The sequence below is a fragment of the Calliopsis andreniformis genome, chromosome 3 (genome assembly GCF_051401765.1).
Source record: "Calliopsis andreniformis isolate RMS-2024a chromosome 3, iyCalAndr_principal, whole genome shotgun sequence".
NCBI classification, from domain to species: domain Eukaryota; kingdom Metazoa; phylum Arthropoda; class Insecta; order Hymenoptera; family Andrenidae; genus Calliopsis; species Calliopsis andreniformis.
This window is the reverse complement of record NC_135064.1, coordinates 22,120,579-22,134,068: the sequence shown is the minus strand read 5'-3', so window position 1 is coordinate 22,134,068 and position 13,490 is coordinate 22,120,579. Positions and strand designations below refer to the sequence as shown.

Here is a 13,490-nt window from a genome sequence, read left to right as displayed (position 1 = left end):
AAACTGTGCACTGTCCTGTTTCTGCACTCTTGTCTTGAATGTTACTTCCCGTGGCTCACTCGACGTGTCTCAATTTCCTGTTACTTCCAGCTTCCTTCTCCTTCTGTAGAGTTTCTTTTAACTTTCAACAATTGCATCATTATATTATATCTACAATTCGCTACAATTGTCTACAATATTTCTCCCTGTTATGTGGAAAACAAATATTGATTTTCTGAGGTTTCAAAAATTGACTCCGTTTTCGTTTATTGCTCAATATTTTAAAAAAAATTGTATCAGCAATTGTAAAACTAATGTTCCTACCTTGCCCTTTCCCAAAAACGAAAGACTCGACTGATGAAAGAGTTCCCTCTGAACGATTCCAATTTCTCGATACGGAGTAACGTCGAGTGACCAAAATTGGCTCGCGGAAATCGTCACACTGACAAGAGACAGACAGAGCGAGAGAAGGTGGAGGGAATGGAGCAAAAATTTCGAGCAAACACGATGCGCCACATTAGTCCGTCACTCTTACCATTCGACACACAATGAAACGTCAGTTTACGTTTGATCGTCAATCTGTCCTGTCTGAATGTGTCTCTCGACGCCTGTACCACTAATCGGCGTCGATGGTATTGAATCCGCTGCTCGATGCTGTCCTGCCTGACACCCTATATGTCCTCCATGGATGTTTTTGATGTCTTCCTTCCTGCATCGTCTTTATGCACTGCCGTCTTGACGCACGACCTTTGCCCAGCAGTTTCAAGGGGTGAGTTTACGTTTCTATGTTTTTACATGAACTAGTATTTCGGGAGGTGATGCTCAGAATGTAAATTTCTGGCGGAGTAATTTGAATATAATCGAGTAGGTTGAATTTATGTCGAGTTGGGAATTTGCAACCTCTGCTAGACTTTCTGCCAAATGTAGTAGAGCAGAATAAATATACTTTCTGATACATTTTAACTTCTCCATGTTCATAACACAGATAGAACTATTGAAAAATTGAATAAATGAAAACTCTCAGTTCCCTAAAATTGAGTCTGACTGGTACTGAATATTTGTTAAAGTCGTCAGTCAGAACAGCGCCAAAAAGAATTGAACTCTCGTCTTTAATTTTCGAGATCTGAGCATCGCCTCATCTGTCGTCTGCGCAACGAATACGATATATTATTAAGTTAAGTAGGTACAATATATACGACAATGGTATAGTGAATCCACGTAAAAGAGATGCAGTAAAATCGTTGCGCATTGCAGCTCTGAAATACACCAAGAAGTGAAAGAGGTAGTCATTGAAATAGGGAAGGGTCACCTGGATCCGTAGCTCCACAATTTGCGACCCAATTGAAGGAAAATTTAATCGGTACGCTGGAACTTGGCTGTTTAATTCTGTCCAGTAAATCGCTCGCAATGGACTTAACTCCTAAACTGAAGTTGTATAGTTCGATGCGAAACGTCAGATGGGACGCGATTGAAGTTATGAAGATATTATACGTAGAGAATAGACTTTCTATTCCTAGGGAATTGATCTCTGCAGATTTGAGCATTAAAAAATGAATTTTTATACATAAGACGACTTATTAAAATTAGAAATACCTATTAAAGTAATTAGAATAACTGGTTCGAAACTTTTTCTTGAGATTAGTCAATCTATAGCATCCGATTTTCCTAAATTTTTAGACAGTCTAATTCCAGTGGAATATGTGTAAAAAATATTTCTATAGTCATCGAGGAGATGAAAATTGCAAGCGATCAGTTCGCAATATTATCGATTTCCATGTATTAAATCGCGAACATTTTTCTTGGTCTAAGCCAAGTATGCATCAAAGTTAACCACGCCCTTTCTACAGCGTTATCGTAATATGGCAAACACTTGCGAGATAGCCATCATAAATTCTTGCAATTCATCCTCGGCCCGATACACAAGTTCTTTGTCTGGATATTCTACAACATCATATCATAAGCAGAGCTCTCACAGAGATGTTGAACAGATCAGGGATCAGATCCCTTATTTAAACTTCAACAGTTTACATTCCCCCATATCACTTCGACTACATGGGTACGACGAAGTTGTTCAATTTCATGGATCTTTCTATATCCTATTGAATTCTACTTCCTTCTCTTGTTACATGAATTTTCTTGGTTAATAAAGAAACAGAAAATCGTATTATGGAAATACTTAAAATGACGAAGAAAATAAATATTAATAGTAGAAGACGAGTTTTTTAAAAGATTTCATGTATTGAAAGAGCTATCGAGATAAATGGTAATAAAATTTTGTTATTTAACAATGGATGTACAGATTATGTTGCCTGGGCTCATTGAAATTCTTTTGCTCGGCATTCATGCCACTGCGCTCAACGCTCGTTATTTTCACACGAACCATCAAACCAGCGTAATAGGTTCTCATATTCGAGAAATTCCACTCTCTCAAGGTAACGCCATGAATAATTTCATTTATTTTTATATCTTGCACTTGGATCTTACGATACGCCATTGCGTTATCGCGTGTCCTTTCACGGGGCAACGGTCTGTGTTCACTTCAATGTTCCGTTCGTAACGGGGCATTTGTTGGAATTTGAAAAATCGATAATCGAATATCTCGAGACTCTCTTTGATCCCATATACTTTTCAACCACGTACAAATAAGGAATTTATATAGAAACTACATTTTGAAACAAATCTTTAGCCCATTGCATTTTATGTACAATATTATCTGATAGCATGTTGAACAAATACTACTTCCAGTATTCTACATTTACACTTCTCAGATATTTTGCTTCCTTCACATTTCCGTTTCGCACACTTGCATATGGTTAACAGTTTCTGCAAATAAATAGCACGACACTTTTTTTAATAAATCTATACACTATTCAATTCTCAATTCAATTCTTTGATTTTTAATCACAAAGAATGTATACATTTTCCTATAGAAGAATGCAAACAGACTTTATTTATTTTACTTCTCCAAAAGGTATATCATAGAATAGAAAATTAAATAATTACAATATACTTCTTTGCAACCATTTTAATTAAATTATTGTCAATATCTATTATCTATTTATCATGTAATATCTGTCCCTATTTACAGTATCGATGATAATAAATGTAATTATTGTATTTTACCCCGATTTAACTTCATGCTGACGTTGTTACAGGATCGTCAAAGGTTTCCCACCTGTTTCACCCTTCATAGGCGTATCGCCAACGTTATGTTACCTGCTTAAAGAAAAGAAACCCCTTTGTTGCCTTCAGCTGGCACAGGTGTGTATCCTGTCTCCCATTGAAACCTATTTGAAAAATGTAACTAATATCCTCGATTATTCCCCTAGGTTTGCCAGCACTGTAGCTACAGAAACGCGAAGGAGTACAATTGGCAGAACAAGACTATAATACTCGCAGCTGATTACGCCAGCAATGGGATCTACAACTTCATCATTCCATTAAGGGCTCATTTCAGGTAGTTCTTATTAAACACTATTGTATGTAACATCTCGAATAATTTTCGTGTTTCTCATTTAAGAAAAGACACTTAATACTCACATCACAATAATTCACTCACAATCATGGTCCATACAAAGCAGATAAAAGATTTAAAAATTATTCTACGTATAAAACATCAAATGAAAGCGTTCGAAATTGGAGGACTTCACTCTATTCCTTCCTCATCGAACAACAATTCTTACTAGGTCAAAAACTTCGCTGAATCCAATCATCCTGCTACTGGAACGGAAGCCGGAAATCGCGTTCCTTGACGCGGTGTCCTACTTCCCTCTGGTATACTGGATGCGTGGATCCATCGACTGTCTTGACGATCTCCTTCGCGCTGGCATCACTCTGGCAGAAAATGTTGTCGTCGTAAACAAGGAGCTCAGCAATTCTGCAGAGGAAGACACTTTGGCTGACTGTAACACGATCGTCGCGGTACAGACCATGTTCAAGTAAGTGTTCATAAATTTTTCATGAAGTAATAATGGCGCTAACTCGTGACAGTCGTATACGGTTCACTTAATATGTATAATGGCTGCTTTTCCACTGGCGCGCTGTTGCTTTGAGATTGCAAGGAAATATGCTGAAAGAGAATCATTTCGAAAGGAATTTTTACTGAATCTATTTCGTGTCTCAGAAGAGTGTTTATTTATTTGAGTATTTATTGGTAGCCTAGGTTTTTTATGATTATAAGGTGAAGTGAAGACTTGCATCATAGATTAGTTGATGTAATACTGTTTTTTTTTTTTTTATTTTTATGTATTCACAGATTCTTCCCCAGCATAAAAAGCATAACAGAGTTGTCACAGTCGAGCAACATGCGGTTCATGCAGTTTAGGGCACACGACAAGTATGCTCTTCATCTCAGCAAAATGGAAAAGGTATGTTTCAGCAACTGTTTTCATAAACTTTCCAATAATTTGTCATGGCATCTCTGAGTAGTTATTTCTTAATTATTCGATATTATACCTTCAACACATATTTTTCTGCAGACTAAAACTAGTCATTATGTTTCCCCTATTTGAGTAATTAAGTAGGAAATGGAAGATAAAAATCGTGAAATATTAAACTCATTACGATTGCAACATAACTACGTATGGTAATTGCAATATAAATTTGATGTTTTATATCGCGATACAACTATGGTTTATCTGTCCTTTGGGGGTGCATAAATTACCAACTGCACTTTGCGATAATGTAACTTAAGGGAGAATTTGAGATAATACTTAAGCCACTCTGCTGTTCCTTGCCTCTTCGAAACGCAGCTTATCAAGTTTATGAGTATGTATACTTGACCTTTACTTTGTCACTTTATATCTACAGAGGAAATTTTGTTAAAATGGAGGTACAGTTTATATCGCCATCCTTTACAAGGAAACTTGTCAACTAAAGTAAACACGTTAATAAATATACAATATATTCTTGCATAGGAACTTTAACATTTTCTTGATAATTGCTTCCCATAATCCAAATTTGAATTTGCATCGAATCCTTCTCAAACCCAGTTTACCATTACTTTAACAGAGAGAAAAGGAGAGAGGTTCGCACATATCGTACATGTTTCGGTTACCTTTCGCTGCTGGCAGTGTCTTCAGTGCCTCCATGTTGGACACTCTTCTCTATCAAGCATTTGTCAAGGACTATATGATAACTTTCGTGAGATTGCTGCTGGGTGTGGATCAAGCGCCAGGCTCTGGTTTCTTAACATCGGTAAGGATCTATCCTCATCATTGAAAGAATTCTTAAACACCAAATTGCCCTCTAAAATATGCCTAATGATTACCTAATTGCAGATGAAGATAACGAAGGACGACATGTGGATCAGGACCTACGGCAGGCTGTACCAGAAACTCTGCTCGACCACCTGCGAGATTCCAATCGGCATATACAGAACTCAGGACACCACACTATCAGACACGTCTCACGTGAGTAGACGAACCTTCTCTCCCAAAGCGACAGGATAATTAAGTCATTGGTTCGTGTACTATTTCATAAGGGCAGGATACAACTTTGAATGGCGGCTGTGAGTAGCGCATGGTTGTGCTCCCGCTCTCTATCTTTTGTTTTTACATCTTCCCCGGCGTTATTCCTAATGTAAATCTAGATTTTACTATTTTACCCCTTCGATGAGAAGTAAGAGACGTAGGGCTCTCGCATCTTGTTCAAACGATGCTCGTGGCACGTCCTTCGATCCTGAACATACTCGTCTGAAACCTGCATCGTGTTAGACCATTATTAGTGTCGATCAAAGCGCTTCTTCCGTTGTTAGATCGTTGCCGCTGATATCGATCGATCGACGATCAATCTTGATTCTTCCTTGTCAGTGTGTGTTTTTATACAAAATTGTTCTGATCGTTACATTACATTGGTGATATCCAATGGTATTAATATATCTGAGAGACTTATCGATCAGTGTCACATACAGAAGATTGCGATCTGTTGTGATAGGCTTTAGACTCATCAAGGACCTTGAAATCTGTGAGAAATTGGGAAATCACGGTTGATATTCGGAAGATAAGAAAATATTCTTTAGATTCTTTCGTTCTTGCCATTATCTCTTATAGATACAGGAGGTTTCATATAACATGGAGCTAGGAAACAACACAACCCATTGTAATATACTTTACAATATTCCTTATAGTAGAGTGACAATTAAAATATTTTAAAATCGATTCCTGAAAATGTTAAGAATGTTAACAAATCAGGACACAAAATAAAAAGTAACAAGAAATTAAGAACTGATTCCTTACTTTTCGCTCGATTAAATTGCTTTTGCTTACTCTTCTAATTCCTGGTCACTGTCCCCCATTTACAAATTTGAAAAATTTGGTTTCCTGGTTCCATCATAGCCACCCTGTACACCAGCCACCCTTTCCACGGAGGAAGCTAATCGAACGACAGGTCGAATATAAACCGATAGTCATGTTTACCACTGGTCTTGTTTAAACGATCGAGCCAGATAGGGGCAGTGTCGTGCGTGCGAAATCGCGACCACGATGAGCTGCCCATAGTAAGCGTAGAATTGCTTGTCGTTTTGGCAGGGCGACTCAGACGCGGAGAGCGACGCCGGCGTCGGCGTGACGTACAAGGTGCGTCATTCGGCGGCAGCATCGTGCCTTGCAAATTGTGCCACCCGCGACAAGGGTGCATCAGCCGTGAGTACAGAGTCAACGTTGCCTGGTCGTCGTCATTTCTGATCGTTTTCTCTATGTATTTATATGTACACACGCATATATATTTTCTCTATCTTCCTTTCTCTCTTTTTCTCTCTCTTTCTCTCTCGTACGCTGCCTCTGTCTCTCCTTGTTTTACATTCTTTTCTCTCTGTTGGCCTTCACTTTCGTTCTTCCAAACGGTATCCAAGCTCTACATGCTACGTTGCAGCGCATGGCCAGTGTAACACCGTGCAGCTTCCTAACTAAACGCTCAGGACTCTCTGTTCGTCTTCACTGTTTTAACTCCTTCTGTCAAAGGTTGAGGGCATTCACGTTCGACGAGCACGATACGCGTTGTCGCTGGAGATGATGACTGATAAGAGGAAAATAGAAGTGGAATTAGCGTAGCCTTTTCTAAATAGTTTGCTACTTACTGTGCAAAGTTGAAAAGGTTGCTTTCAATGGAACGTGGATCTAAATGGTCACAGTCGATAGACCTATCCGATCTCGTACGCACTTGAGGTCTTAGCAACGGGGAAAACTGAGAACAGGCACAGCGAGTTAGGGTTCCCCTTGCCCCTGTGTCGTCTTAGATGCAACCTGCCCAACTCTGCACAGTACGAAGTGTTTCATTTATTATGGCTCATGTTCTAACTATTTGTTACATAATACATCACCCTCAAACTAATCATCTCCCATAAATCAAGTCAATAAGAGAACTAGAACTCATTCTCCTACAATCAGCTTATCAATCAGCAATCTCCCAGCAAACCCACCACCAACGTGTCAACCGTACGTTTAAACCGAAAGCATCCATCAGTCTCAATCCCCCGCTCAACCTCGATCTTTTTCTCTCGCGCAGTACTCCGTGAGTCTCGGCGACGAGGCCCGCGACAACCACGCCCAGCAAATCGAGAGGGCCGAGATCGCGAACCTGGTCCGCTCCCGGATGGAGTCCCTGAACCTCCCGGTAGCCGACTACGACGACGTCTCCGAGAAACGGAACAGCCTGTCGTACGTGATCATCAACCCCAGCTGCGACCTGAAGCTGGAGGAGGGTGACATCGTGTACCTCGTCCGACCCAGCCCGTTCTCGGCCCAGAAGACCTTCGAGCGGCACAATTCGCGGCGCAAGAGCAACATCAGCTTCTGCTCCGCGCAGCTGGTGTCCCAGATGAACGCGGCAGTGGCGTCAGCGGGGCTGCCAGGCGCAGGGGCAGGAAGTCGTCGCGGCTCGGCGATCGGTCTGCCCAGGGCTCCGCCGCTGGGAACCACCAAGTCGAACTCCCTGTCCTTACCCGACAGTCCCACAGTGGCTGGCACGCTGCGCGGCCGTTCGAACTCCCTCCGAGTGGTCGACGATTTCCTGCTGAGGCGCAGCAACTCGCTGAGACAGGGTCTATCGACCAGCAGGAGGAAGAGCAGCCTGGAGGACATCGGTCTGGGCGCTCTCTCGCATCCCTCGAACCACAACCCGATCAAGATCGCGTTGAACGGGTCGATCGGTCTAGAAGTGACGCCGCCAGAGGAGGGCTCGCAGCTCGGTGGCGCGAGCAACACGGGCATCTTGGACATTGGCCTGCCATCCATGCCAGAGCTGACCGCCGCCATGAGCTCGAACTTCGGCCACGGGTTGGGCGGCTCGCTGGGCGGGCTCTACGACCCCCCGAGCCTTCAGTGTCCCATGGGATCGCCGTCACAGTCGCCGCAGATGCAGAGTGGCGCGCAGGATCCTCAGCACATACAAGGGACGATCGTATGATATAACCTTATGTGGGGACGCAGGCTCTCCGGCGTGGTGCGAAACAAGTGGCTGTAAGCGTTCCCACATTGCGAGTCAAGATCACTCGATGGGATGCTGGTGGTCGCGGGCATCCCAGCATCCTGACTGTCGACGGACTGGTGGGAGTGGAACGTTGGGTGACGATCGTGGATCAGTGAGACGGCCGGAGAGCAAGGTGTTTCAGTGGCACTTTGGCGAGGGCACTGTGACAGGGATCCGATGTACACGGTGACACACACTTCTAGACGAATTTTTTTACTCTGTTCCTTGCGTAGTTTCTCTTAGCCGACGCGGAGGTATCATTTATGCTACTTACTCGGGGACCTAAACGCGCGACGTCGTAGGGTCGCGACTGTGATACGCCGGAACGCTGATTTTCGTTCGTACGTCTTTACAGAGCTGGGTGCTTTCTAGTTTTTTAATCCCTTAACGCTGGCGCAGTTTTGCCTGGAAAACCACTGTGGAAATGCAAATGAAAATTACGCAAATCTAAATTAAATGATTCATAAATATTCTACAATTAATGAACGTTTCACGTTTGGGAAATACGATTATTCGAATCAGTGTGAGGTTCTTTATTTCTCGCACAGTGTTGGGATAAATGTAGCCTGGGGTTGATAATCTTAAAAATATTTAAATTTTCAGTCTCTGATAGCCTTTCCAAAGTCTGCAACACCTAGCTCCGTCGACGTACAGTAACTTCATCGACTCTACGTTATCGTTTTAGTAAGTAATTCTCTCTCTTTGTAGATAGTGCGAACACACTTTCCGAGCAACTTCATTTCAATTTGTTGCTACACATCGAGAATGCTGCGTGTTTGTTTCAGCGTACTTGTTTAAACCTCTCGTGGTGTGAGTAGTGGGCTGCGTTCTTAAAACGTTTTGCTCTCTAGTCGGCTCTGGCGTCTCGACCTCAGTACATCCGATCAAACGATTTTCAAGTGGTTTAGGCACATTATAGCCAGACCAAGAAATTCACGAAAACGCATGAGGTCCAGCGACGCGTGATTAAATTACTAGAGTAAAGAGATCAGGATGGTGACGATGGACAAGAACTTCATATTTTCGCATAGTATACTTTAAAATTTCTCTTGCGTAATATGTGAATATTAATGGAAGATATAATTTAGAAAGAGGATATTAATAAGAGAGTATATGTATATAAAAGAATTTATTATACAGTCGATGTTCTGAAATTCCAAGGCATAGATTTGCCATCGCTGTTTTCACCGCTAATTCACTTCTACACGAAACTTAAATTCCATGGTGCTGCGCGAAAGAGGTTCTTGTCTCTCGTCAAGCGTTATATTTTCTCTAGCTAATGAGAGTAGGTAAGAGAAAGAGAAACGTTTCTCCCTAGTGCAAGCCCCAATTCCTGCGTAGGGTCACGTTCCGCGAGTGAACGCGAGATAATTTTATACTAGAAGAAAGTTTAACAAGACGAGAGTATATTATATAAATACGAATCTAACTATAAAGTATGTGACCAGTTTAATCATATCACGCGAGAGAAAAGATGCCACCTTCATCGGTGGTTGTCGTTATATCGTGTATAGAACGAAGAGGATTTTAGGAGAGTTTTAGCATAATCGAACCGAGGTTTCAGGACAAACTGGAGCCAGGATTTGACACTATAAGATGGAAGCATCTTCCCACAGGAAGAGAATGAAATCCTGCTCTGTGCTTCTCAAATCTGGAAGCTCTGTTCGTCTCGTTTACGAATGATAATCGATGAGACTATCGAGAAGGAAGGATTACCATGTGAATACTTTTTTCTTCTCTTCTATTAGTTTAAAGCGCAGTCCTATTGAAACGTTTTATCAAACTTTTTCGAATACAGAGTCTATTGGAACGAATCATTTATTCTTAGCGAACGACGAAGATATGTAAAAGGAAAGATAAGCAAACATTTTCGACAATCCGTTCAATCAGTTAGTCGAACGTGGGTGGTCGTTAGAGACAACCTGAAAGGTATCTATTTACGTATATCTTATTCTTTCACTTCAAGCCATACGCAATCGTTTCTCGACCAATTTACACCGTTTATCCGACCAAACGTCGTCTTATATCGAGTACCTGCTTTGATGCTGCTTCCGCTACGCCTGACCGGTTTGGCGATTCAATTTACCAGCAAATGGATTTAGCTTAACTTACTGGTTGTGGATTCGGAGACACTATCGAACGAGGCAATCTTTCGAAAGTAATCTTAGAATACAGTGGAATACGAATGAATTTACACAGGCTGGAGAAACGAGTAACGTTTTAATCGATTACGATCCACTCCTGTCCATTTGTATAGTTTTAGCGAATTGCTTGGACATTTATTATTAGAAGATTAGAAAATATGAATTCAATTTCATTTGATTTGAGTCTCTGTATTTTTAGTGCACTACTTTAAGAAGATGACTATTTCAATACATGAATACGAAAATTTGTATTTATATTTAAAATTCGAAATTTCACATTCAAAATTCGATACGAATACGAAATTTTGTAATATAAAAAATAAGTAGTTCAGTAGACTGATATGGAATGTTAATTAATTTACTCACAGTCCTGTTTAACAAAATTTCGAAAAGAATACTTAATATAAATGGATTGAAGTGGATTAACGTATTATGCTAACTCGATAAAATCGAAGGAAGAACCTCTAACTTTCGTTACGATACCGAGTAAATCTCAGTCTGTATAATTTCCACGTTTCTTATTCTACTTTTAGTCTGAGTACGAATGAATTTTTGTAGCAACTGGTCGATCATTCGATAACGTTGCAGTAGCATCTACAGTCTCTCAAATACTCCTTCGACCCCTATATTTCTGCCTTTAACTTTCTCTCTTTCATTAACTCTCTGTCTTTCTTACCTTAATTAGAGTAATAACACTCGTCCTAACTAGGAACATTAATTACCCTTGATGATAATGACTCTTATCTTTAGAGTTTTATACATATTTGACACGCAGCCGAGATATTATATTTCATACGGAAAAAGAATGATTTTCCATGCCTCGAGCTAATGCAAAAGTGGTCCAGTCAATCTTCGTTGACCCATGAAACAATCTTCTTTATGAAACTCGATCGAAACTTCAATGTTTCGATCAGACGAGAAGAGAGTACATTTGTGACACAATTGAAATAAATAGAGTTTCTCTGAAAGATATACTTAAATGCATTGCTGTGATTATATGAATGAAGGATACACTATGATTAATTTGTCTTGATGTTCTTTAGATGTATGAAAGAACTCATGGTAAATTCCTTATTTAAATTTTAATTCGAGTGATCTACTACTAAAGTAGCACTCCTCCTACGAACATTTTTTACAAAACAGTTAATAGTTTGAATTATATAAAAAAAAGACTCGAATCAAATGGAATATATATTTGCATCTCGGAAACGGAAAGAAAAGTAAATACAATTAAGAAAAGAAATTTTTTAAATTTCGATACCAGACGACAGCTAAATCTTACAGGACCTACCTAAATCTCGTATTTTTCAATATGAAAGATCATGCACTGTCTTGACTACTCTAATGATCTTTAAAAAAAAAAAGAAAAAGAAAAAAAGAGGAACAGGAACACGGAAGTCGTATTTAAGCAATTGTCGAGATTATAAGGTAAAAATCGTTCCACCAGTGTACATAGATTAATTACCATAGAATCGATCGAAAACCAGTGTGACCTGAAACTAAAGGAAGTAGCGTATTGTTAAAATGCGTCGTCGTTTGTCGAATCGATGTGAAAGAAAATTATTTCGAATAATCCTAACCGCGTTCGAAATAAGGTAGCGATTAAACGCGGTCCTGTTAACATTTGTATAAACGTTAGTGGCAGCGTAAAGCGCGAAACTGGCGTCCGCGCTGGTTATGGAAATTTTCTATTAAAACGAAAGAACAAGAATTAATTAATTGGATTAACTACTAGCGTAAAAGTAAAATAAAGCCGATGCGACGTAACATGTTGCGATATATCACTATGTTAACGATGGAGATTAATATACGGTAATATTAAGAAACTTTAACAAAAAGTATATGTCAGAGAAGTATCGTTGTGTCTTCATAGCGAAAAATTGATTTTTCTCGACTCATGTTTGATCGTAAAGCCGCATTTCTATGCGTGCAACACGTGAAAAATATAACTTGAAGAGTTTTATGTACCTAAATAATTTGAAGGATTTCAGCTCTTCGAAAATAATATATATTTTGCACGTTGTGTCCCATGTTACACGCGTGGAAATGTGGCTTAAGGATGTTAAAAGTCACGTTGTACTGTGAACTGCCAAGGTACTGATACTTTATTAATACCATAATTCAGACGCAATACTTATCATTTGTCTAACTGTTTACTTATTTGATTATTCGAAAGCAATGGAAAAAATTTCTTGGAAGATTTCGAATTTTTTCTAGGCTTATAACATCTGTTTTGTCACAAATTTTAATCGCAACAAATCGACATATACGTTGCATTAGGAAAATGCATTTTCCCTTTTTTCGATCGGAGGCGGAATACCAAATACGACGGAAATTGCTATTTTCATTTTATCGAAGCACAGACAAGCGAAACTCGAATTTTAATGTTTAACAATGAAATTAAAAAACAAATTTACGACCACCGAAAGGAACTACGAACGGCTGTACGTAATGTAAAATACTAAAAGAGCAGAAAAACAGAGAGAGAATGTACCTATAATCTATTCTACACGTGACACGTTGTCACGTGACGCGTGCATGTAAATTTATTATGAATAAATTATTATAAAGCAGCAACAATGTTTTCTCACACGTTAATGTTACTATGGTACCAACTGGTCGTTATATTTCATTATAAATTAATATTTTTCATATCTAGTACAACTTATTTATATATTCTATTCTTTGAAATTCAACTGAAACTTTTTTTTCTTTAATTTAATTGATTTCGTTTGTTGAGAATAAAGGACTGATCAGCCAGTGTTGCTGAGATGATCATTTTATGGAAAATATCAGATTTTCGGAGAATATTGTTCGTTGGATCGATCTCAAAAGTCCTACCACTTGTAAAACTTCCCTGATTGGTTCTCCATGTTCTCCGAGAGGGTATAAGTGCCCCTG

At 39.6% G+C, this 13,490-nt stretch overlaps 1 protein-coding gene across 7 annotated transcripts in view; it reads left to right on the top strand.

The window, feature by feature from the left end:
* Positions 1-8,382, top strand: part of Slo2 (slowpoke 2) — a 142,582-nt gene extending 134,200 nt beyond the window's left edge. For 6 of the 7 annotated variants that reach the window (XM_076375640.1, XM_076375638.1, XM_076375639.1 and 3 more), the window contains 7 exons: positions 3,135-3,240; positions 3,309-3,436; positions 3,666-3,917; positions 4,235-4,346; positions 4,990-5,175; positions 5,259-5,390; positions 7,483-8,382. In XM_076375640.1, coding sequence (XP_076231755.1) covers positions 3,135-3,240; positions 3,309-3,436; positions 3,666-3,917; positions 4,235-4,346; positions 4,990-5,175; positions 5,259-5,390; positions 7,483-8,382 — 1,816 coding nt within the window. Of the gene's footprint in view, positions 1-3,134; positions 3,241-3,308; positions 3,437-3,665; positions 3,918-4,234; positions 4,347-4,989; positions 5,176-5,258; positions 5,391-6,506; positions 6,621-7,482 lie in introns of all 7 variants that reach the window. The other variant, XM_076375641.1, reaches the window with a different exon arrangement.
* Positions 8,383-13,490: the final 5,108 nt, after the last annotated feature.